The following is a 25932-nucleotide window of genomic DNA, read 5'->3' as shown; positions in this document are numbered from 1 at the left end:
TGTTTGGTTTATAAAACAGAGTACATTAGGCCAGTGTTTGGGTTCTAAAACAGAGTACATTAGGCCAGTGTTTGGGCTCTAAAACAGAGTACATTAGGCCAGTGTTTGGGTTCTTAAACAGAGTACATTAGGCCAGTGTTTGGGTTCTAAAACAGAGTACATTAGGTCAGTGTTTGGGTTCTAAAACAGAGTACATTAGGTCAGTGTTTGGGTTCTAAAACAGAGTACATTAGGTCAGTGTTTGGGTTCTAAAACAGAGTACATTAGGCCAGTGTTATGGTTCTAAAACAGAGTCTAGTAGTCCAGTTTCTGGAATCTAAAACTTCTCTATGTCTCTGTATCTGTCCGCTCCACAAGTGGCACTATAGGAGAACAGAGGGCTGTGTGTGTATGTGTCTCTGTGTGTGTGCATGCATGCGTGCGTGCGTGTGCGTGTGTGTGTGTGTGAGCGTGTGTGTGTGTGTGTGTGTGTGTGCGTGTGTGTGAGCCTGTGTGTGTGTGTGTGTGTATGTGTGTGTGTGTGTGTGTGAGAGCGTGTGTGTGTGTGTGTGTGTGTGTGTGTGTGTGAGCGTGTGTGTGTGTGTGTGTGTGTGTGTGTGTGTGTGAGCCTGAGTGTGTGTGTGTGTGTGTGTGTGTGTGTGTGTGTGTGTGTGTGTGTGTCTACTACAGGGACAAGTAACAAGGCACAATGTCCTTACTGTGTAAGGAGTAATGATCACACAAGTCACTCATTCCACAGACACCTACTCTACCTAACTGACCACATCATGAAAGCGGTGGATGGGGGATGGTTCTGTGAAATGGATATGCTACAGTTGAAGTTGGAAGTTTACATACACCTTAGCCAAATACATTTAAACTCAGTTTTTCACTATTCCTGACATTTAATCCTAGTAAAAATTCCCTGTCTTAGGTCTGTTAGGATCACCACTTTATTTTAAGAATGTGAAATGCGACCAATCTTTAACTTCCTGACTGATGTCTTGAGATGTTGCTTCAATATATCCACATAATTTTCCTTCCTCATGATGCCATCTATTTTGTGAAGTGCACCAGTCCCTCCTGCAGCAAAGCTCCCCCACAGCATGATGCTGCCACCCCAGTGCTTCACTGTTGGGATGGTGTTCTTCGGCTTGCAAGCGCTCCCCTTTTTCCTCCAAACATAACGATGGTCATTATGGCCAAACAGTTCTATTTTTGTTTCATCAGACCAGAGGACATTTCTCCAAAAAGTACCATCTTTGTCCCCATGTGCAGTTGCAAACCGTAGTCTGGCTTTTTTATGGCAGTTTTGGAGCAGTGGCGTCTTCCTTGCTGAGCGGCCTTTCAGGTTATGTCGATATAGGACTCGTTTTACTGTGGATATAGATACTTTTGTACCTGTTTCCTCCAGCATCTTCACAAGGTCCTTTGCTGTTGTTCTGGGATTGATTTGCACTTTTCGCACCAAAGTACGTTCATCTCTGGGAGACAGAACGCGTCTCCTTCCTGAGTGGTATGACGGCTGCGTGGTCCCATGGTGTTTATACTTGTGTACTATTGTTTGTAAAGATGAACGTGGTATCTTCAGGCGTTTGGAAATTGCTCCCAAGGACGATCCAGACTTGTGGAGATCTACAATTGTTTTTCTGATTTCTTTTGATTTTCCCATGATGTCAAGCAAAGAGGCACTGAGTTTGAAGGTAGGCCATGAAATACATCCACAGGTACACCTCCAATTGACTCAAATGATGTCAATTAGCATTATCAGAAGCTTCTAAAGCCATGACATCATTTTCTGGAACGTTCCAAGCTGTTTAAAGGCACAGTCAACTTAGTGTATGTAAACTTCTGACCCACTGGAATTGTGATACAGTGAATTATAAGTGAAATAATCTGTCTGTAAACAATTGTTGGCAAAATTACTTGTGTCATGCACAAAGTAGACGTCCTAACCGACTTGCCCAAACTATGGTCCTCTGTAGCTCAATTGGTAGAGCACGGCGCTTGTAATGCCAGGGTAGTGGGTTCGATCCCTGGGACCACCCATATGTAAAAAATTAGTGCACACATGACTGGAAGCGTCTGCTAAATGGCATATTATAGTTTGTTAACAATAAATTAGTGGAGTGGTTGAAAAACGAGTTTGAATGACTCCAACCTAAGTGTATGTAAACCTCCGACTTCAACTGTAGATGTCCAAAAGGCTTTCGACACAGTAGAGCAGGGGAAGCCACCCCGGTCCTGGAGTGCCGCAGGCGCTTCATGTTTTTGATTTACCAACCTGGAAGACCAGATGTGTTATATTTAGGCAGTCACCGAACTGATCAATTAGAGTAGATTAAAGAGCTCTTTCCTGTACTCTGCTGCAGTTCTATGACTTACCAAGCTACCTGAAAACTGTCTTCAGAGAATAGCTTTAAGGTGTCTCTTACAAAATACCTGAGACATTTCTCGAGGTGACCCTTAAACAGGGACCTTTGTTCTGCTGTTATAGTTGTAAATATTAACAATTTAGGATACTCTTGCTTGTTTTTAAATTGCATTGATTATGATATGTCAATCTTGCCCACCCGCCATCTCACTGTCTAAGGAGGACCACAGTCGAAATAAGCCTTTGGGCTTCATTGTGTCTTCATCCTCCATCATGTTGTATGTATGTGGAGGCTGCTGAGGGGAGAACGGCTCATAATAATGCCCGGAACGGAGTAAATGGAATGGCATCACACACCTGGAAACCAAGGAAACCATGTGTTTGATGTATTAGATACCATTCCACCTATTCCGCTCCAGTCATTACCACGAGCCCGTCCTCCCCAATTAAAGGTGCCACCAAACCACCTGTGATGTACCTGTTGTCTCCGGCTGGAGAAGCCTTGTACTTTCGATGATAAAATAAAATAAAATCAATCAAACTGGATGCACTTCAATAATCTTTATTTAGTTTACAGATGTATTTATTCCATTTGAAGTTTGGAAGAGGGGCAGAGAGGGGAGAAGCATTAGTTTAGAGTAATTTACAATCAGTTTGAAAATGCTTTTTAATATTATCACTGTACAGCTTGAAACCCTGATCACTGAGCAAGAGAAACTATACTCTTTGGCTACGTCCCAAAATGGCACCCTATTTCCTACATAGCGCACTACTTTTGACCAGAGCCCTATGGGTCCTGGTCAAAATGAGTGCAATACATATAGGGAATAGGGTGTCATTTGGGATGCACCCTTTAAGACCTAGTGCTGTAAGAAAGCAAAAAATTAAGGATTCTATTAAACTATGAACAGTTAAAAAAAAAAAATATTATAATAAAAAATATAACAGAAAATAAAATGAGAAGTAAAAAACATGTTTCCAATAGTTCTGTCAATGATTAGGAGGATGGTTCTGTTCTGCTGCTTAAACTACAGTAAGTTGTCTTCGTCACAAATGGTACCCTGTTTCCCTAAATAGTGCACTACTTTGGACCAGGGCCCGTTAGCGTCAGTAAGTAGCCTTGTCTGAGCCAGAAAAGCCTATAGGGCAGGAGTGCGAGGCAGCTTGATGTACCAGCACACCCCCTGGACAGGACGCTAGTATATAGCAAGGCCTTACTCCCAATCTATCCCTTTATAATGGGCAGGAGCCTATCTCCTGTTTCTGTGGTGAGGCAGCTTGATGTACCAGCACACCCCCTGGACAGGACGCTAGCCTATCGCAGGTTCTATGGGCCATGGTCAAAAGTATTGGACTGTACAGCTTGATGTACCAGCACACCCCCTGGACAGGACGCTAGTATATAGCAAGGCCTTACTCCCAATCTATCCCTTTATGCTGGGCAGGAGCCTATCTCCTGTTTCTGTGGTGAGGCAGCTTGATGTACCAGCACACCCCCTGGACAGGACGCTAGCCTATCGCAGGTTCTATGGGCCATGGTCAAAAGTATTGGACTGTACAGCTTGATGTACCAGCACACCCCCTGGACAGGACGCTAGTATATAGCAAGGCCTTACTCCCAATCTATCCCTTTATGCTGGGCAGGAGCCTATCTCCTGTTTCTGTAGTGAGGCAGCTTGATGTACCAGCACACCCCCTGGACAGGACGCTAGCCTATCGCAGGTTCTATGGGCCATGGTCAAAAGTATTGGACTGTACAGCTTGATGTACCAGCACACCCCCTGGACAGGACGCTAGCCTATCGCAGGTTCTATGGGCCATGGTCAAAAGTATTGGACTGTACAGGAAAACGTGAGCCATTTGGGGTGCAGGTGCTTTCAGCAAGGTAACGGTTTTAACCACTGTCTAGTAAAGCTAGCTAGCTAACCGTGGTACACACAGACAATAAAACACCAATATACTGTATCGACATACTGGATCTATAGGCATCATCTTGTTCAATATAAGATTCATATTAAATATATTCTACACATATGTTAGCTTATTTATTTATTTTAAATATTATTCCCATTGGAAAAATAGAAAATAAAATACGAAATGTTTTTCTTTACAGGTCTTCGATGGGGTGGGTGGGGGGGATGGGGGGCAGAGGTTAAGGGGGCGGTGGGGTGGGTGGGGCAGAGGTTAAGGGGGTGGGGGGATGGGTGGAGCAGAGGTTAAGGGGGCGGGGGGATGGGGGCGGGGGATGGGTGGGGCAGGGGTTAAGGGGGTGGGGGATGGGTGGGGCAGAGGTTAAGGGGCGGGGGGATGGGTGGGGCAGAGGTTAAGGGTCACATGCGTACAGTGTTGTGCAAAAATTGATGAAGAAGAGAGGAAGGAGAAGTGAGATTTGGAAGAAAATAAAAAATAACACTTTATTCCAGATTGGTTCTTTCCCTTATCTTAGAGTGCAAGACTGATCACTAAACTATGGAGGGTGTTCGAAAACACGCTTTGGTGATGAAATGTCACTTTTACCAAGACAAATATAATTATTCATGTTCTGTATCGCTCAGAACATATCATTAACATTATATTTGAAAAAAGTCCGATTTCGTAGCCTAATCCATCTGATAATAAGCACTGTTGACATAGCGATACAGCTTTCCTGTAACAACCTTTGAGGATTTAAATTTTTGTGGTCGTCATCTTCAAAGTTGTTTCCACGGGGCGCAAAATACGAAATTAGCATGACACGAGCTGAATTAAATTTAAAAGGATTTGAAAATAAAAAGCTCCTTTGACATTTTACAGATTTACGCTTGTTTTTGTGAGAAATCTTCTAAAAAGAACAGGAATTTCGAATTCATATGAAAATACTACATGTCATGTATCAAAATCGCTATCCAATGGTCTTATTTCTATATTGTTTTATGTCCTGCGGATTCGAAAGAAAGACGAGTTCAAGGGGGAAAATGAGCCAGTCAGCTAGCCTTCCTTCTCATACATCATCCAGCCTAGTTGATGTCATGCTGATGCAATTTTAATTATTTTTCACCACTTTGTTTCTCTGGCCTCCGTTGATTTAGTCACCCTAATTCTGACCATCCTACAAAAAGGTAAAAACTCCAATAACAGATTATATGATTGAGACATGAGGTTTGGACCATTGGTTTCCTTAAGAGGATTATCTACACAATTAACATATTGTTTTACCCGATGGTTAAAAGAGGCTTTTTTTTTGATTGACAACCTACACTTTGGTCATAGAAAAGAGAGAGGAGGGGTATCCTGTCTTTCATTCACCTGGTTCAGGAGGGATGAGAGATCTGACAGAATGAGGAAAGGACCGACCGTCCAAAATTATGGCCAAGTTGGTTTGTCTGTTTATTGTTTGACTGTTAGTCTGTGATTGGTTGGAACCTTGGTGAGGGTAATAAAACAGTAGCACATCCATCCATAACCTACTGGAAGATTTAAGGGCACACATGGAAGGGATAGATGGGGAGGCAGTAAGAACACAGTGTGTGTGTGTGTGTGTGTGTGTGTGTGTGTGTGTGTGTGTGTGTGTGTGTGTGTGAGTGTGTGTGTGTGTGTGTGTGTGTGTGTGTGTGTGTGTGTGTGTGTGTGTGTGTGTGTGTGTGTGTGTGTGTGTGTGTGTGTGTGTGTGTGTGGTGAGTGTGTGTGTGTGTGTGTGTGTGTGTGTGTGTGTGTGTGTGTGTGTGTGTGTGTGTGTGTGTGTGTGTGTGTGTGTGTGTGTGTGTGTTCTTATCAGGCACGTCAATGCTTTGCTGCACTATGGGAGATAAACAGCATAAATGGGTGGGCGGTGTGTGTGTGCGTGTGTGTGTGTGTGTGTGTGTGTGTGTGTCAGCATGATAGAGAGACTGCAGGACAGGACTGCCAGTGTGTTGGTTGGATCCAGGATGGCGTGACGGGGGCAGATGGATGGCGTGACGGGGCAGATGGATGGCGTGATAGGGGAGGATGGATGGCGTGACGGGGGCGGATGGATTGGCGTGACAGGGCAGATGGATGGCGTGATAGGGGCAGATGGATGGCGTGACGGGGGCAGATGGATGGCGTGATAGGGGCGGATGGATGGCGTGATAGGGGCGGATGGATGGCGTGACGGGGGCAGATGGATGGGGGGATGGTTAAGGAGGGAGGGAGGGAGGTATTTACAGGATGACACAGCAGTTACTCTGTCCAGTCTTCTCTCTGTTTCTCTGACCTGAAGAGGAACACAACAACACACAGTCAGACCTCAGCAGGAGCACAAATCTTTACATGTCATTTTACATTCTCTCAACACAGATTCTATTGACAGAGAATCTTCTACACAGGGTGCTGTTCACAGGGAATCTTCTACACAGGGTGCTGTTCACAGGGAATCTTCTACACAGGGTGCTGTTCACAGGGAATCTTCTACACAGGTTGCTGTTCACAGGGAATCTTCTATACAGGGTGCTGTTCACAGGGAATCTTCTACACAGGGTGCTGTTCACAGGGAATCTTCTACACAGGGTGCTGTTCACAGGGAATCTTCTACACAGGGTGCTGTTCACAGGGAATCTTATACACAGGGTGCTGTTCACAGGGAATCTTCTACACAGGGTGCTGTTCACAGGGAATCTTATACACAGGGTGCTATTGACAGATAATCTTCTACATTAGGTGCTATTGACAGAGAATCGTCTACATAAGGTGCTATTGACAGAGAATCTTCTTGCTAAACTATATCATTGCATACGTCTATCAAAATTAACTAATGTAATGTCTTCCTGTTGCATCCTTAAAGGAACAGAAACTAGTATGCAGTATATTGTAATCAAAACTAATGGTGATGCAAAGCACAGGCTAAATGTATTCCATCATGTGACTCACTGGCCATTCCTAAAGGAAGTAACTGTACTACATTTAAATCAGAGTAAAGACACCATTTATGAGTGTGTTTTAGTCCCCGTAAAGGGACCAGTGAGGGGAAGGAACAGGGGATGAATGAACGTCTGGAAGGAGAGATGAATGGAAATTCTGTTACCTTGGGAGTTTGGCTCAGGCAACGTCTCTCTGGCAACTAAATGCATCACTGTGGATTTTCCCAAGGGCAATTTGAGAGCTGAGAGAGGTGGAGGAGGGGAGGAGAGAAGTGGAGGGAGAGAAAGAGAGGGGGAGAGGAGGGAGGAGACATAGAGGGACAGATAGAGAGAGGGAGATAAAGAGAGGTTAGTCAATGGACAAATACTTTTTAGAAAGCAAATACATCTTCATAATCATCTGGCTGATCTATCATAGAAGAGAGAGAGAGAGACAGAGAACTATAACAGAGAAGAGACAGAGAACTATAACAGAGAACAAACAGCAAAAAAATATACATGATCAAATGCAAATCTTAGAATCAACTATTAAAGACTACCAGAACCCACTGGATTCTCCAATTACATTGAATAAACTACAGGATAAAATACAAACCCTCCAACCCAAAAAGTCCTGTGGTGTTGATGGTATCCTCAATGAAATGATAAAATATACAGACCACAAATTTCAATTAGCTATACTTAAACTCTTTAACATCATCCTTAGCTCTGGCATCTTCCCCAACATCTGGAACCAAGGACTGATCACCCCAATCCACAAAAGTGGAGACAAATTTGACCCCAATAACTACCGTGGGATATGCGTCAACAGCAACCTTGGGAAAATCCTCTGCATTATCATTAACAGCAGACTAGTTCATTTCCTCAGTGAAAACAATGTACTGAGCAAATGTCAAATTGGCTTTTACCAAATTACCGTACGACAGACCACGTATTCACCCTGCACACCCTAATTGACAAACAAACAAACCAAAACAAAGGCAAAGTCTTCTCATGCTTTGTTGATTTCAAAAGCTTTTGACTCAATTTGGCATGAGGGTCTGCTATACAAATTGATGGAAAGTGGGGTTGGGGGGAAAAACATACGACATTATAAAATCCATGTACACAAACAACAAGTGTGCGGTTAAAATTGGCAAAAAACACACACATTTCTTTCCACAGGGCCGTGGGGTGAGACAGGGATGCAGTTTAAGCCCCACCCTCTTCAACATATATATCAACGAATTGGCGAGGGCACTAGAACAGTCTGCAGCACCCGGCCTCACCCTACTAGAATCTGAAGTCAAATGTCTTCTGTTTGCTGACGATCTGGTGCTTCTGTCACCAACCAAGGAGGGCCTACAGCAGCACCTAGATCTTCTGCACAGATTCTGTCAGACCTGGGCCCTGACAGTAAATCTCAGTAAGACAAAAATAATGGTGTTCCAAAAAGGTCCAGTTGCCAGGACCACAAATACAAATTCCATCTAGACACCGTTGCCCTAGAGCACACAAAAAACTATACATACCTCGGCCTAAACATCAGCGCCACAGGTAACTTCCACAAAGCTGTGAACGATCTGAGAGACAAGGCAAGAAGGGCCTTCTATGCCATCAAAAGGAACATAAAATTTGACATACCAATTAGGATCTGGCTAAAAATACTTGAATCAGTTATAGAACCCATTGCCCTTTATGGTTCTGAGGTCTGGGGTCCGCTCACCAACCAAGAATTCACAAAATGGGACAAACACCAAATTGAGACTCTGCATGCAGAATTCTGCAAAAACATCCTCCGTGTACAACGTAAAACACCAAATAATGCATGCAGAGCAGAATTAGGCCAATACCCGCTAATTATCAAAATCCAGAAAAGAGCCGTTAAATTCTATAACCACTTAAAAGGAAGCGATTCCCAAACCTTCCATAACAAAGCCATCACCTACAGAGAGATGAACTTGGAGAAGAGTCCCCTAAGTAAGCTTGTCCTGGGGCTCTGTTCACAAACACAAACAGACCCCACAGAGCCCCAGGACAACAACCCATTTAGACCCAACCAAATCATGAGAAAACAAAAAGAGAATTACTTGACACATTGGAAAGAACAAACAAAAAAACAGAGCAAACTAGAATGCTATTTGGCCCTAAACAGAGAGTACACAGTGGCAGAATACTTGACCACTGTGACTGACCCAAACTTAAGGAAAGCTTTGACTATGTACAGACTCAGTGAGCATAGCCTTGCTATTGAGAAAGATATATTTATATTTATTGTTTATTTCACTTTTGTTTACTATCTACTTCACTTGCTTTGGCAATGTTAACACACGTTTCCCATGCCAATAAAGCCCTTAAATTGAATTGAATTGAATTGAGAGAGAGAGATGGGGAGAGAGAGAGAGAGAGAGAGAGAGAGAGAGAGAGAGAGAGAGAGAGAGAGAGACAGAGAGAGCGAGAGAGAGAGAGAGAGAGAGAGAGAGGGGGTAGGGGGGAGGGGGGGAGAGAGAGAGAGAGAGAGAGAGAGAGACAGACAGACAGACAGACAGACAGACAGACAGACAGAGGTACAAACCATTGTTATGAATTAATATACGGTATCAACAGCATTATCTAAACATTAGTCATCATCTGATTCATTAATAATATATAGAGAGAGAGAGAGAGAGAGAGAGAGAGACAGAGAGAGAGAGAGAGAGAGAGAGAGAGAGAGAGAGAGAGAGAGAGAGAGAGAGACAGAGAGAGATTGAAAAAGCTTCTTCCACTTTCCCCAAAGCACAAGTGGTTATCTCCACCCTGCTACCACGAAAATACTTCCCCCTTGCCACCACACAGCGGGTGAATGCAGCGAGACTGTGCCTCAAAACCTAATGTCTACCTGGCCCACCACTCCTCCCTGGACTAAAACAGCCTTTATGACCAGGTCCATCTCTACAAGGCAGCAATCACCAAGAGGACCTACAGTGCTATGAAAAAGTATTTGCCCCCTTTCTAATTCTCTCTACTTTTGCATATTTGTGATACTGAATGTTAACAGATCTTCAACCAAAACCTAATATTAGATAAAAGGAACATAAGTGAACAAATAACACAACAATTACATATTTATTTCATAAACAAAGTTATGCAACACCCAATTCCCCTGTGTGAAAAAGTAATTGCCCCCTTACACTCAATAACTGGTTGTGCCACCTTTAGCTGCAATGACTCCAACCAAATGCTTCCTGTAGTTGTTGATCAGTCTCTCACGTCGCTGTGGAGGAATTTTGGCCCACTCTTCCATGCAGAACTGCTTTAACTCAGTGACGTGTGGGTTTTCAAGCATGAACTGCTTGAAAACCAACACGGCCCACTCTTCCATGTGAAAACTAAACTCTGCATTCCACAGTAAGAATATCATACCAAAGGTCAAGCATGGTGGTGGTGGTGTGATGGTTTGGGGATGCTTTGCTGCCTCAGGACCTGGACAACTTGCCTTAATAGAAGGAACCATGAATTCTGCTCTGTATCAGAGAATTGCACAGGAGAATGTCAGACCATCCGTCTGTGAGCTGAATCTGAAGCGCAGCTGGGTCATGCAGCAAGACAATGATCCAAAACACACAATCAAGTCTACATGAAAATTGCTAAAAAGCAACAAATTGGAAGTTTTGGAACGACCTAGTCAAAGTCCAGACCTAATCCCAATTGAGATGTTGTGGCAGGACTTGAAACGAGCAGTTCATGCTTGAAAACCCACACGTCACTGAGTTAAAGCAGTTCTGCATGGAAGAGTGGGCCAAAATTCCTCCACAGCGACGTGAGAGACTGATCAACAACTACAGGAAGCATTTGGTTGCAGTCATTGCAGCTAAAGGTGGCACAACCAGTTATTGAGTGTAAGGGGGCAATTACTTTTTCACACAGGGGAATTGGGTATTGCATAACTTTGTCTATGAAATAAATATGTAATTGTTGTGTTATTTGTTCACTTATGTTCCCTTTATCTAATATTAGGTTTTGGTTGAAGATCTGATAACATTCAGTATCACAAATATGCAAAAGTAGAGAAAATTAGAAAGGGGGCAAATACTTTTTCATAGCACTGTACACCCAGACCACAGCATCACCAGCCACAACCCAATCAGCTAAAACCACCCCAAGCAAACCCTGGCCACACCCTATACAGTGAGGGAAAAAAATATTTGCTCCCCTGCTGATTTTGTACGTTTGCCCACTGACAAATAATTGATCAGTCTATAATTTTAATGGTAGGTTTATTTGAACAGTGAGAGACAGAATAACAACAAAACAATTCAGAAAAACGCATGTCAAAAATGTTATAAATTGATTTGCATTTTAATGAGGGAAATAAGTATTTGACCCCCTCTCAATCAGAAAGATTTCTGGCTCCCAGGTGTCTTTTATACAGGTAACGAGCTGAGATTAGGAGCACACTCTTAAAGGGAGTGCTCCTAATCTCAGCTTGTTACCTGTATAAAAGACACCTGTCCACAGAAGCAATCAATCAATCAGATTCCAAACTCTCCACCATGGCCCAGACCAAAGAGCTCTCCAATGATGTCAAGGACAAGATTGTAGACCTACACAAGGCTGGAATGGGCTACAAGACCATCGCCAAGCAGCTTGGTGAGAAGATGACAACAGTTGGTGCGATTATTCGCAAATGGAAGAAACACAAAATAACTGTCAATCTCCCTCGGCCTGGGGCTCCATGCAAGATCTCACCTCGTGGAGTTGCAATGATCATGAGAACGGTGAGGAATCATCCCAGAACTACACAGGAGGATCTTGTCAATGATCTCAAGGCAGCTGGGACCATAGTCACCAAGAAAACAATTGGTAACACACTATGCCGTGAAGGACGGAAATCCTGCAGCGCCCGCAAGGTCCCCCTGCTCAAGAAAGCACATATACAGGGTCGTCCGAAGTTTGCCAATGAACATCGGAATAATTCAGAGAACTGGGTGAAAGTGTTGTGGTCAGATGAGACCAAAATCGAGACCAAAATCGAGCTCTTTGGCATCAACTCAACTCGCCGTGTTTGGAGGAGGAGGAATGCTGCCTATGACCCCAAGAACACCATCCCCACCGTCAAACATGGAGGTGGAAACATTATGCTTTGGGGGTGTTTTTCTGCTAAGGGGACAGGACAACTTCACCGCATCAAAGGGACGATGGATGGGGCCATGTACCGTCAAATCTTGGGTGAGAACCTCCTTCCCTCAGCCAGGGAATTGAAAATGGGTCGTGGATGGGTATTCCAGCATGACAATGACCCAAAACACACGGCCAAGGCAACAAAGGAGTGGTTCAAGAAGAAGCACAGTAAGGTCCTGGAGTGGCCTAGCCAGTCTCCAGACCTTAATCCCATAGAAAATCTGTGGAGGGAGCTGAAGGTTCGAGTTGCCAAACATCAGCATCGAAACCTTAATGACTTGGAGAAGATCTGCAAAGAGGAGTGGAACAAAATCCCTCCTGAGATGTGTGCCAACCTGGTGGCCAACTACAAGAAACGTCTGACTTCTGTAATTGCCAACAAGGGTTTTGCCACCAAGTACTAAGTCATGTTTTGCAGAGGGGTCAAATACTTATTTCCCTCATTAAAATGCAAATCAATTTATAACATTTTTGACATGCGTTTTTCTGAATTGTTTTGTTGTTATTCTGTCTCTCACTGTTCAAATAAACCTACCATTAAAATTATAGACTGATCATGTCTTTGTCAGTGGGCAAACGTACAAAATCAGCAGGGGATCAAATACTTTTTTCCCTCACTGTAAGACAGGGAATTTTTACTACAAACCCTGGCCACACCCTATATATGCCCCCCCATATCAGACCTATGCCCCTTCTGCCCACCCCATGCCCCCCACCCCTGCAGCAAGGACCTCAACATGACAGCAGGACATATGCCCAGGCCGTGAGCAGAGCAACAGGTCCAACCCCCACTATTACACCCGCCCAAGCTCCATCCTGTAAACTAAGAGGTATGTATCAGATGCTCAACATGCTCTGCTCTGCTCCCAGCTACTGTAATGGTCTGAGCCTAAACCACATGAAAACAACACTAGACACTATGGAACACACAGCTTTTACTATCTCATTCTGGAATATACAAGGTCTGTGGTCATCTGCCTTTGGCCTAAAGAGCAGGAACCAAGACTTCATCAAAATAAATCAGAAATAAAAATACATGGTCATCCTACAACATGGTATAGAGGAGATGGACCCACTGGTTGCCCTCTAGGTTACAGAGAGCTGGTAGTCCCATCCACCAAACTACCAAGTGTGAAACAGGGAAGGGACTCAGGGGGTATGCTAATTTGGTATACAGCAGACCTAACTCACTCCACATTTGGCTAGAAATTCAAAAGGAAATGATCTCAACAGAGATAAATGTCCTCCTGTGTGCTACCTATATCCCCCCACTAGCATCCCCATACTTTAATGAAGACAGCTTCTCCATCCTGGGGGGAAATCAATCGTTTCACCACTCTCTCCTTCCCTCTCTCTCCCTCGTTTCACCACTCTCTCTTCCCTCTCTCTCCCTTGTTTCACCACTCTCTCCTTTCCTCTCTCTCCCTCGTTTCACCACTCTCCCTCTTTCTTTCTTTAACCCCCTCTCTCTCTCTCTCTCTCTACCTCTCTCTCTCTCTCTCTCTCTGTCTCTCTCTCTCTCTCTCTCTCTCTCTCTCTCTCTCTCTCTCTCTCTCCCTCTCTCTCTCTCTCTCTCTCTCTCTCTCTCTCTCTCTCTCTCTCTCTCTCTCTACTGTAAACACTGTCTGAGGTCTACCAAACACAGTGCTTCCCTCTCCTGTCCAGTCTCTTTCCTCTGCTTCCACCTCCACTCCACCGTCTCCTGTCCAGTCAAAGCAGGTTTGTCTCTCCCTCTCACCCTCCTTCCTTTCTTGTCCTGAGGACTGAGGGTCCTCTGTTTCTCTGTTCAGGACAGGAGTCTAGGGGAACAGGGACTTTCCATGGAGGGAACACACACACACTGCCCCAGCTGAGTGAGTGTGTGCATGTGTGTGTGTGCTCTCACCTCCGTGAGTGTGTGCATGTGTGTGTGTGTGCTCTCACCTCCTAGCGTGACGTTTCCATGTAGAAAGCGGCCCTGGTAGATGAGCCTCAGGATGTTAGGACTGCTGACCTGCTCCTCCTCCCAGTCTGTAGAGAGACGAAGATCACCCTCATCATCATCATCATCGCCGTTGTCACCATCATCATCATCATTACCGTCATCATCATCATCTATAGCATTCCCAGTTTTTCTGTGTGATTATGTCTCATGATAGAGAGAGGGACAAGAGAAGAGAAGAGAAGAGAAGAGAAGAGAAGAGAAGAGAAGAGAAGAGAAGAGAAGAGAAGAGAAGAGAAGAGAAGAGAAGAGAAGAGAAGAGAAGAGAAGAGAAGAGAAGAGAAGAGAAGAGAAGAACGGAGAGGAAGATAGAAAAGAAGAGAGGAGAGAGAGAGAAAGAGAAGAGAGGAGGAGAAGAGAGAAGAGAAAAGGAGAGAGAAGAGAGGAGAGGAGAAGGAGAGGGAGAGAGAAGAGAGGAGAGGAGAGGGGAGGGAGAGAGAGAGAAGAGAGAAGAGGAGCGGGAGAGAGGAGAAGAGAGGGAGAGAGAAGAGAAGAGAAGAGAAGAGAAGAGAAGAGGGAGAGAGGGAGAGAAGAGGAGAGGGAGAGAGGAGAGAGGAGAGAAGAGAGGGAGTGAATAGAGGAGAGGGAAAGAGTAGAGAGGAGGACAGGAGAGGAGAGAAGAGAAAAGAAGAGAGGAGAGGGGAGGAGAGGAGGAGAGGGAGAGAGAGAAGAGAGGAGAGGAGAAGAGAGGGAGAGAGAAGAGAAGAGAGGAGAGGAGAGGAGAGGAGAGGAGAGGAGAGGAGAGGAGAGGAGAGGAGAGGAGAGGAGAGGAGAGGAGAGGAGAGGAGAGGAGAGGAGAGGAGAGAGAGAGAGAGAGAGAGAGAGAGAGAGAGAGAGAGAGAGAGAGAAGAGAGGAGAGGAGAGGAGAGGGAGAGAGAAGAGAGGAGAGGAGAGGAGGAGAGAGAGAGGAGAGGAGAGGGAGAGAGGGAGAGAGAAAAGAGAGGAGAGAAGAGGAGAATAGGAGAGAGAGAGGAGAGGAGAGGAGACGAGACGAGACGAGACGAGACGAGGAGAGGAGAGGAGAGGAGAGGAGAGGAGAGGAGAGGAGAGGAGAGGAGGAAGAGAGAGAAGAGAGGGGAGGAGAGGGAGAGAGAAGAGAGGAGAGGAGAGGGAGAGAGAAGAGAGGAGAGGAGAGGAGAGGAGAGGAGGAGAGGGAGAGGGAGAGAGAAAAGAGAGGAGAGGAGAAGAGAGGTGTGGGGGAGAGAGGAGAGGAGAGGAGAGGAGAGGAGAGGAGAGGAGAGGAGAGGAGAGGAGAGGAGAGGAGAGGAGAGGAGAGGAGAGGAGAGGAGAGGGGGAGAAGAGGAGAGAGAGAGAAGAGAGGAGAGGAGACGAGAGGAGAGGAGAGGAGAGGAGAGGAGAGGAGAGGAGAGGAGAGGAGAGGAGAGGAGAGGAGAGGAGAGGAGAGAGAAGAGAGGAGAGGAGAGGGAGAGAGAAGAGAGGAGGAGAGGAGAGGAGAGAAGAGAAAAGAAGAGAGGAGATAGAAGAGAGGAGAGGGGAGGAGAGGAGGAGAGGGAGAGAGAGAAGAGAGGAGAGGAGAAGAGAGGCGAGGGAGAGAGAAGAGAAGAGAAGAGAAGAGAGGAGAGGAGAGGAGAGGAGAGGAGAGGAGAGGAGAGGAGAGGAGAGGAGAGGAGAGGAGAGGAGAGGAGAGGAGAGGAGAGAAGAGAGGAGAGGAGAGGAGAGGGAGAGAGAAGAGAGGAGAGGAGAGGAGAGGAGAGGAGGAGAGGGAGAGGGAGAGAGGGAGAGAGGGAGAGAGAAAAGAGAGGAGAGGAGAATATGAGAGAGAGAGGAGAGGAGAGGAGAGGAGAGGAGAGGAGAGGAGAGGAGAGGAGAGGAGAGGAGAGGAGAGAGAGGAGAGGAGAGGAGAGGAGAGGAGAGGAGAGGAGAGGAGAGAGGAGAGGAGAGGGAGAGAGAAGAGAGGAGAGGAGAGGGAGAGAGAAGAGAGGAGAGGGAGAGGGAGAGAGAAAAGAGAGGAGAGGAGAAGAGAGGAGAGGGAGAGAGGAGAGGAGAGGAGAGGAGTGGAGTGGAGTAGAGGAGAGGAGAGGAGAGGAGAGGAGAGGAGAGGAGAGGAGAGGAGAGGAGAGGAGAGGAGAGGAGAGGAGAGGAGAGGAGAGGAGAGGAGAGAGAGAGAAGAGAGGAAAGGAGACGAGAGGAGACGAGGAGAGGAGAGGAGAGGAGAGGAGGAGAGGAAGAGAGAGAAGAGAGGAGAGGAGAGGGAGAGAGAAGAGAGGAGAGGAGAGGAGAGGAGGAGAGGGAGAGGGAGACGAGAGGAGAGGGAGAGAGGGAGAGAGAAAAGAGGAGAAGAGAAGAGAAGAGAGGAGAGGAGGAGAGGAGAGGAGAGAGAGAGAGAAGAGAGGAGCGGAGCGGAGCGGAGAGGGAGAGGGAGAGGGAGAGGGAGAGGGAGAAGAGAAGAGAAGAGAAGAGAAGAGAAGAGAAGAGAAGAGAAGAGAAGAGAAGGGAAGAGAAGAGAAGAGAAGAGAAGAGAAGAGAAGAGAAGAGAAGAGAAGAGAAGAGAAGAGAAGAGAAGAGAAGAGAAGAGAAGAGAAGAGAAGAGAAGAGAAGAGAAGAGAAGAGAAGAGAAGAGAAGAGAAGAGAAGAGAAGAGAAGAGAAGAGAGGAGAGGAGAGGAGAGGGAGAGAGAGAAAAGAGGCAGGGGAGTCTCGACACCGTATGTTCATCCTAAACCCACCCACACACGTGATACAGGGCCTGTGAGGGGTTCTGGCCCAGGGTCTTTGAGTGATAGCTACAGTATCTTTGAGCTCATTAAGGTGTAATGTCAGATTCCCACCAGAGTCCCTCTTCAGAGAGCTGTAGCACCAGACATACACACTGCGGAGTTGTCCAGTAGAATATCATTTTAATACTCTATGATGTAGGCTACAGCCTTGTGAGGCGTCACAAATTACGTTCTTGGGATGTTGTGTCATTGTCCTCTGGTGTCACACCCTGGCTTTGGGACTCATTAGGTTGAGCCAGGGTGTGTTCATTCTATGTTTGTATTTCTATGTTGGCCTGAGTGACTCCCAATCAGAGGCAACGAGTGTCAGCTGGTGCTGGGTGTCTCTGATTGGGAGCCATATTTAAACTGTGTCTTTCCCTTTGTGGTTGTGGGTTTTTGTTCGTATTTGGTTTGTGTGAAACCGTTAGACATCACGTTATCGTCTGTTGTTTTGATCGTGTGATCATTCGTTTAATAAATATGTTCACCCTCAACGCTGCGCTTTGGTCCTCCTCCTTAGACGATCGTGACAGAAAAACCCACCAGAACTGGACCAAGCAGCCTAGTGAGGAGCAGAAAGGGTGGACTTGGGAGCAATGGAGGAAGAGCTTCGACTGGGTCAAGCCTATTGAGGCGCTGAATAGCGGGAGTTGGAGGCAGAAGAGCGAGAGTTGGGCGAGGACTATAGAGGCCTGGCCCACGGGGAGGAGAGACCCCCAGAAATTTTTTAGGGGGGGGCTCACGACGTCGGGGCAGCAGGAGGCCGCGATAGAGCGGTCCAGCGGGTTGGCAGAGGAGGCCGCCAGGTTACGGGAGTCACTGGTCACCAGGGGGAAGGAGAATGTAGAGGCACGGCGAGAGGTACTGGCGTGTGTTGCCAGTCCGGTCCGGCCTGTTCCTGATCCCCACGTAGGGCCAGTGGTGTGTGTTCCCAGTACGGTCCGGCCTGTTCCTGCCACTAGCACCAAGTCAGTGGTGTGTTTCGTCAGCCCGGCGCGGCGCGGTGCGGCCCGTTCCTGCTCCCCGCACCAAGCCTACGGGGTGCGTCGCCAGCCCAGCCCGGCCTGTCCCTTCTCCACGCACCAAGCCTACGGCGTGCGTCGTCAGCCTGGTAAGGCCCGTTCCTCCTCCACGCACCAAGCCAGGGGTGCGTTTCGTCAGCCCGGCGCGGCCCGTTCCTGCTCCCCGCACCAAGTCAGGGGTGCGCGTCGTCAGCCCGGTCCGGCCCATTCCTGCTCCCCGCACCAAGCCTATACCCTGGCTCTGGGACTCATTATGTTGAGCCAGGGTGTGTTCATTCTATGTTTGTATTTCTATGTTGGCCTGAGTGACTCCCAATCAGAGGCAACGAGTGTCAGCTGGTGCTGGGTGTCTCTGATTGGGAGCCATATTTAAACTGTGTCTTTCCCTTTGTGGTTGTGGGTTTTGTTCGTATGAAACCGTTAGACATCACGTTATCGTCTGTTGTTTTGATCGTGTGATCATTCGTTTAATAAATATGTTCACCCTCAACGCTGCGCTTTGGTCCTCCTCCTTAGACGATCGTGACATCTGGAGGTTTTTGTCTAGCTAGAGTTTTGTTCCAGGTACGTCCCCTAAGACAATTTGAAGACATTCTCAGAACGTTGTGTCATGGTCCCCTGGAGGTTTTGCCTGGCTCAAATGTTTTCACGTGTAGTTTCATGGTATCATGTGTAGTTTCATGGTACATTTACATTTTAGTCATTTAGCAGACACTCTTATCCAGAGCGACTTACAGGAGCAATTAGGGTTAAGTGCCTTGCTTAAGGGCACATCGACAGATTTTTCACCTAGTCGCTCGGGGATTAGAACCAGCGACCTTTCGGTTACTGGCACAACGCTCTTACCCACTAAGCTACCTGCCGCCCCAGGTATCGTGTGTAGTTTCATGGTATCACATGTTGCTTTTAGATGTTGTCAAATGTTATGACATTAACTTCACAAGTTCATGTGGTTTTTCTGTAAGGGTCACCCATTGGCCAGTTGTAATGTGTGTCTGTGAGGTGTCACCCACCCATTGGCCAGTTGTAATGTGTGTCTGTGAGGTGTCACTCACCCATTGGCCAGTTGTAATGTGTGTCTGTGAAGTGTCACCCACCCATTGGCCAGTTGTAATGTGTGTCTGTGAGGTGTCACCCACCCATTGGCCAGTTGTAATGTGTGTCTGTGAGGCCGGCCCTGGGCATAAGGGCTTTATAAATTACATTTAATAAATGTAATTGATATCATATGAACATGGCATAAGTCATGGCAAAATGTGTAGAATCGCATGAAATTAGTTTTAAAATTGCACGATTTTAAAGAGGGGGACCACTAAAATGTTTTACCTGCGAGGTGGGAGTCCCCCAAATCAAATCTCATTTAGAGACCCCAAAAAGCTAGAGCTGGCCCTGCTGTGAGGTGTCACCCACCCATTGGCCAGTTGTAATGTGTGTCTGTGAGGTGTCACCCACCCATTGGCCAGTTGTAATGTGTGTCTGTGAGGTGTCACTCACCCATTGGCCAGTTGTAATGTGTGTCTGTGTGGTGTCACTCACCCATTGGTCAGTTGTAATGTGTGTCTGTGAGGTGTCACTCACCCATTGGCCAGTTGTAATGTGTGTCTGTGTGGTGTCACTCACCCATTGGCCAGTTGTAATGTGTGTCTGTGAGGTGTCACTAACCCATTGGCCAGTTGTAATGTGTGTCTGTGAGGTGTCACCCACCCATTGGCCAGTTGTCGTAGACGTGTTTGGCGATGTCTGCGGCTGAGTCGTTGGGGGAGAACAGGAACTCTTTCGTCTTCCCGCTGACCAGGATGAGACGCAGGTTAATCTGAAACACACAAGGGCAGAGAAGCTGACTCACAAACGGACCTGGAGGAGAATAAATCACTTTAAAGCACGTTATCAAATCAGCTTATAGCTCAGAGCCTGGGAGAGCCCTGCAACACACCACACACACACATTCACACACATACACACACACACACACACACATATACAGTAGAACGCAAACAACACAATTTCTCTCCCTCTCTCACACACACACACACACACATTCACACACACACGCACACACACACACATACACACACACACACATATACAGTAGAACGCAAACAACACAATTTCTCTCCCTCACACACACACACACACACACACACACACACACACACACACATACACACACACACACATATACAGTAGAACGCAAACAACACAATTTCTCTCCCTCTCTCTCACACACACACACACACACACACGCACACACACACACACACTCTGTACCGGTACCCCCTGTATATAGCCTCATCATTGTAATTTTACTGTGTTACTTTTTATTTTATTTTTTACTTTAGTTTATTTAGTAAATATTTTCTTAACTCTATTTCTTGAACTGCATTGTTGGTTAAGGGCTTGTAAGTAAGCATGTGACAAATAAAATTTGATTTGATTTGAAAGTACACACTGGCTATATGATCACAACAAGCAGATCATGATAGATTAAAAATGTATACTTCTGAGCTTTCAAAGGAGCCAAACAACGCCTCTCTCAGTACCGCTCTGTTTCATAGGTTAAAGGTCCTCATACAGTGTGACTATACCGTAGCTGACGTCACGTTTTGGACGCATCGATGCCAACATCACAACCATCAATATGTAACCAGGCTGTGTGACAGGGTTTTATGAACTCTTAAAAATAAGGTATTGTTCCCTAGGGTAGAAAAATATCAAAATACACGATGTACCTTCAGAGATACACATATAATCTCACATGATACTGTTCGGTACCTTGAAGGGTAAAATCCACCCAAAACCGGCTCATAATAATGGCTGGAACGGAGTAAATGGAATGGTATCAAACACCTGGAAACCATGGAAACCATGTGTTTGATATTTTAGATACCATTCCACCGATTCCACTCCAGTCATTTTCACGAGCCCGCTCTCCCCAATTAGGGTGCCACCAACTTCCTGTGGTGTTAAATGACACTACAATAGAACAATATTTTTTGTGAACAAATGTTTCATTTTGTCGTTATAATAAGGTTGGTGGCAACATGGGAAAATCACTGTGGAAAACTGTTGCAGCTCAAGTTGACTACAAAACCCACAATGCAATGCTCTCTATGGGCTGGCTGGCTAGCTAGCTCCACACAATAATACCAGAGTCAATATCAGCGAAGTAGCTAGTTAGCTGTAAAATCGCCTAAACAAACTGCACTATCAATTTAGGCGTCTACAATCTCACCATGTTCAACCTGCAGATCCATGTGCCTCACAGAGTGGAGTCTAACATTCGCAACGGCACCATGCAACGGCACCATGCAATGCCTTTTGTGCCCAGCACAAGGTGCACCTCTGTGATGGTCGCGCTGTTTAATCAGCCTCTTGATATGCCACACCTGTCAGGTGGATGGATTATCTTGGCAATGGAGAAACGCTCACTAACAGGGATGTAAACAAATGTGTGCACAACATTTGAGAGAAATAAGCTTTTTGTGCGTATGGAACATTTCTGGGATCTTTTATTTCAGCTCATGAAACATGGGACCAGCACTTGCCACATTTTGAGGGAGAAAGCATTTGGCAATCTGACTGACTGCAGTAATGCCCATCAGAGCTGTTGCCAGAGAATGTAATGTCCATTTCTCTACCATAAGCCTCCTCCAACGTCGTTTTAGAGAATTTGGCAGTACTTCCAACATGCCTCACAACCGCAGACCATGTGTATGGCGTCGTGTGGGTGAGCGGTTTGCTGATGTCAACGTTGTGAACAGAGTGCCCCTTGGTGGCGGTGGGGTTATGGTATGGGCAGGTATAAGCTACGGACAACGAACACAATTGCATTTTATCGATGGCAATTTGAATGCACAGAGATACAGTGATGAGATCCTGAGGCCCATTGTGAGGCCCATTTTTAAAGGTATCTGTGACCAACAGATGCATATCTGTATTCCCAGTCATGTGAAATCCATAGATTAGGGCCTAATGCATTTATGTCAATTAACTGATTTCCTTATATGAACTGTAACTCAGTCAAATCTTTGAAACTGTTGCATGTTGCAATTATATTTTTGATCAGTATAGTTACACCAAGCTACTGCAAAATGTAGTTAATTTAGGCTACTAGTCAAACTACATCTAGTTTCAGGAAGTGATGTTCTGTTTGATACCAGAGCTCCAGCTAAACAGCATCAAAGCCGATGACTTTATCAGAAGTAGGTCATCAATGACGTCCGAAGCTTGTTTTTTTTTTTTTTATATTTTATTTCACCTTTATTTAACCAGGTAAGCCAGTTGAGAATTTGTAAGTCGCTCTGGATAAGAGCGTCTGCTAAATGACGTAAATGTAAATGTAAAAATCTACCAACTTCCTACTGCATTGCAACATTTTTTATTTTTTATTTCACCTTTATTTAACCGTGTAAGCCAGTTGAGAACAAGTTCTCATTTACAACTGCGACCTGGCCAAGATAAAGCAAAGCAGTGCGATAAAAACAACAACAACACAGAGTTACATATGGAATAAACAAAACGTGCAGTCAATAACACAATAGAAAATCTATATATAGTGTGTTCAAATGTAGTAAGTTATGGAGGTAAGGCAATAAATAGGCCATAGTGCAAAATAATTACAATTTAGTATTAACACTGGAATGATAGATGTGCAGAAGATTATGTGCAAATAGAGATACTGGGGTGCAAATGAGCAAAATAAATAACAATATGGGGATGAGGTAGTTGGGTGGGCTAGTTACAGATGGGCTGTGTACAGGTGCAGTGATCGGTAAGCTGCTCTGACAACTGATGCTTAAAGTTAGTGAGGGAGATAAGAGTCTCCAGCTTCAGAGATTTTTGCAGTTCGTTCCAGTCATTAGCAGCAGAGAACTGGAAGGAATGGCGGCCAAATGAGGTGTTGGCTTTGGGGTTGACCAGTGAGATATACCTGCTGGAGCGCATACTATGGGTGGGTGTTGCTATGGTGACCAATGAGCTAAGATAAGGCGGGGATTTGCCTAGCAGTGATTTATAGATGGCCTGGAGCCAGTGGGTTTGGTGACGAATATGTAGTGAGGGCCAGCCAACGAGAGCGTACAGGTCACAGTGGTGGGTAGTGTATGGGGCTTTGGAGACAAAACCGATGGCACTGTGATAGACTACATCCAATTTGCTGAGTAGAGTGTTGGTGGCTATTTTGTAAATGACATCGCCGAAGTCAAGGATCGGTAGGATAGTCAGTTTTACGAGGGAATGTTTGGCAGCATGAGTGAAGGAGGCTTTGTTGCAAAATAGGAAGCCGATTCTAGATTTAACTTTGGATTGGAGATGCTTCATGTGAGTCTGGAAGGAGAGTTTACGGTCTAACCAGACACTTAGGTATATGTACTGTAGTTGTCCACATACTCTAGGTCAGACCCGCCGAGAGTAGTGATTCTAGTCGGGTGGGCGGGTGCCAGCAGCGTTCGATTGAAGAGCATGCATTTAGTTTTACTAGTGTTTAAGAGCAGTTGGAGGCTACGGAAGGGGTGTTGTATGGCATTGAAGCTCGTTTGGAGGTTTGTTAACACAGTGTCCAATGAAGGGCCAGATGTATTCAAAATGGTGTCGTCTGCGTAGAGGTGGATCTGAGAGTCACCAGCAGCAAGAGTGACATCATTGATATACACGGAGAATAGAGTCTGCCCAAGATTTGAACCCTGTGGCACCCCCATAGAGACTGCCAGAGGTCCAGACAACAGGCCCTCCGATTTGACACATTGAACTCTATCTGAGAAGTAGTTGGTGAACCAGGCGAGGCAGTCATTTGAGAAACCAAGGCTATTTAATCTGCCAATAAGAATGCGGTGGTTGACAGTGTCGAAAGTTTCGATTTGTACTCTAGCTCTCGTCACTAGATGATAGACGTTAAGAAGAACATTTCTTTATTGGTCTATTTACTACATGAGTAACAGAGATTTTTGCATATTCCTTTCTCCCAGGTAGACATATACGTAACACAATAATACCTAACCAGTGTGGTGGTGTACTCTAGGGGTTTACGTTTTTGGAACGGGAGAGCAGAACGTTAGAGACTGATTGGCCTGCTGATTTATCTCTCTCTCTCTGCAGAATGTATGTCCTCTTGTGATTGTGTTATTTCATCTGATGTTATCTGATACTCTTCTGCATTGACAATGTATTTCCTGCCAATAAAGCTTTACTGAAGATAATTGAATTGAGAGAGCGGGATAGAGAACAAGAAACAGGGATAAAGAGAGTCACAGAAAGGGGAGAGCAAAAGAGACAGAGAGAGAGAGAGACGGAGAAAGAGACAGAGAGAGAGACGGAGAGAGACGGAGAGAGAGACGGAGAGAGAGACGGAGAGAGAGACGGAGAGAGACGGAGAGAGAGACGGAGAGAGAGAGAGAGAGAGAGAGACGGAGAGAGAGACGGAGAGAGAGACGGAGAGAGAGAGAGAGAGACGGAGAGAGAGACGGAGAGAGAGACGGAGAGAGAGGGATAGAAAGAAGTCATGTTGAAAGGAATCTGTTCTTGAAGTAATTGCAGCTTCTCTCGTTCAGTAACCATGGTGTTTCCACGGTGTTCCTATGGCACATCACCATGACAACAGCAGGTGCAATTGTGAGTGGCTGACCTGGTAACACCTTCAGCACAGAGCAACATGGATACCTATTCCCCCCCTTCTCCTCCTCCCTCACACTTGTCTTCTCTCTCACACTCTCGTTCTTCCTTCTCTCTCTCCGGGCTCTTTCTTTCTCCATCTAGTCTCGACTGCTGTTCCTCCTCTCCGTCTCCCCCTTGCTTTTCATTCTCTCTCTCCATCCCTCAAATATTTCTGGTGTACCTCCTTTTCTCTGTTAGTGGGAGCATGGCTTTCAGTTAGCAGTTTTTGGCCACCCGTGAGTGGAAGTGTTGTACCAGTTTAAGTGGTCTATGGTAGAGCTACATTTTTGCCACTTTCAAGGAACACATGGCCTTGTCACTGTGGCGCTTCCCTATAAATACACAATGTACCTTTTCTACAAGCACACTTTTTTACCCTCTCCCTCTCCCTCTCCGTCTCCATCTCCGTCTCCCCCTCCCTCTCCCTCTTCGTCTCCCTCTCCCCCTCCCTCTCCGTCTCCCTCTCCCTCTCCGTCTCCGTCTCCCTCTCCCTCTCCCCCTCCCTCTCCCTCTCCCCCTCCCTCTCCGTCTCCCTCTCCCTCTCCGTCTCCCTCTCCCTCTCCCCTCCCCCTCCCTCTCCCTCTCCCTCTCCGTCTCCCTCTCCGTCTCCCTCTCCATCTCCCCCTCCCTCTCCCTCTCCGTCTCCGTCTCCCTCTCCGTCTCACCCTCCGTCTCCGTCTCCCCCTCCCTCTCCCTCTCTGTCTCCCCCTCTGTCTCCCTCTCCCTCTCTCCTCTCCCTCTCCCTCCCTCTCCCCTCCTCTCCGTCTCCCCCCTCCCCTCCCTCCCTCTCCCCCTCCCTCTCCCCCTCCCTCCTCCCCCTCCGTCTCCCTCTCCCCCTCCCTCTCCCCTCTCCCTCTCCCTCTCCTCTCCGTCTCCCTCTCCCCCTCCTCTCCCCCTCCCTCTCCCTCTCCCTCTCCTCTCCCCCTCCCTCTCACCCTCCCTCTCCCTCTCACCCTCCCTCTCCCCCTTCCTCTCCCTCTCCCTCTCCCTCTGTCTTTCTCTCTCCCTCGTTGCTCTCTCTCCTTACCCTGAAGGCGGGCCTTGTCTCCCTCTCCTTCCCTCTCTCTTTCCTCAGGGTACTCCATCCCCCTCTTTCTTTCTTCCACAGAGGGAATAGTCATGTAGGAGGTGGTAATGAGGAGTCACCGTCAGGTACCTAAACCAACCAGCAGCTGGGGAGATGGGAGCAACCCACACTGCTTGTATTACTTATAC

The 25932-nt window shown here is 46.4% G+C and overlaps 1 protein-coding gene across 1 annotated transcript in view; it reads right to left on the bottom strand.

Moving 5' to 3' along the window:
* Positions 1-6029: 6029 nt before the first annotated feature.
* The window catches only part of LOC121579093 (ubiquitin-like protein 3), a 64007-nt gene continuing 44104 nt past the window's right edge, over positions 6030-25932 (bottom strand). Inside the window, exons 2-5 of the mRNA XM_041893387.2 lie at positions 19774-19882; positions 14272-14358; positions 7374-7451; positions 6030-6566 (exon numbers count right to left, since the gene is read on the bottom strand). Coding sequence (XP_041749321.1) covers positions 6514-6566; positions 7374-7451; positions 14272-14358; positions 19774-19882 — 327 coding nt within the window. The 3' untranslated portion in view covers positions 6030-6513. The remainder of the gene's footprint in view (positions 6567-7373; positions 7452-14271; positions 14359-19773; positions 19883-25932) is intronic.

The sequence above is a fragment of the Coregonus clupeaformis genome, chromosome 13 (genome assembly GCF_020615455.1).
Source record: "Coregonus clupeaformis isolate EN_2021a chromosome 13, ASM2061545v1, whole genome shotgun sequence".
Classification (NCBI taxonomy): Eukaryota; Metazoa; Chordata; class Actinopteri; order Salmoniformes; family Salmonidae; genus Coregonus; species Coregonus clupeaformis.
This window is presented reverse-complemented; position numbering and strand designations above follow the sequence as displayed.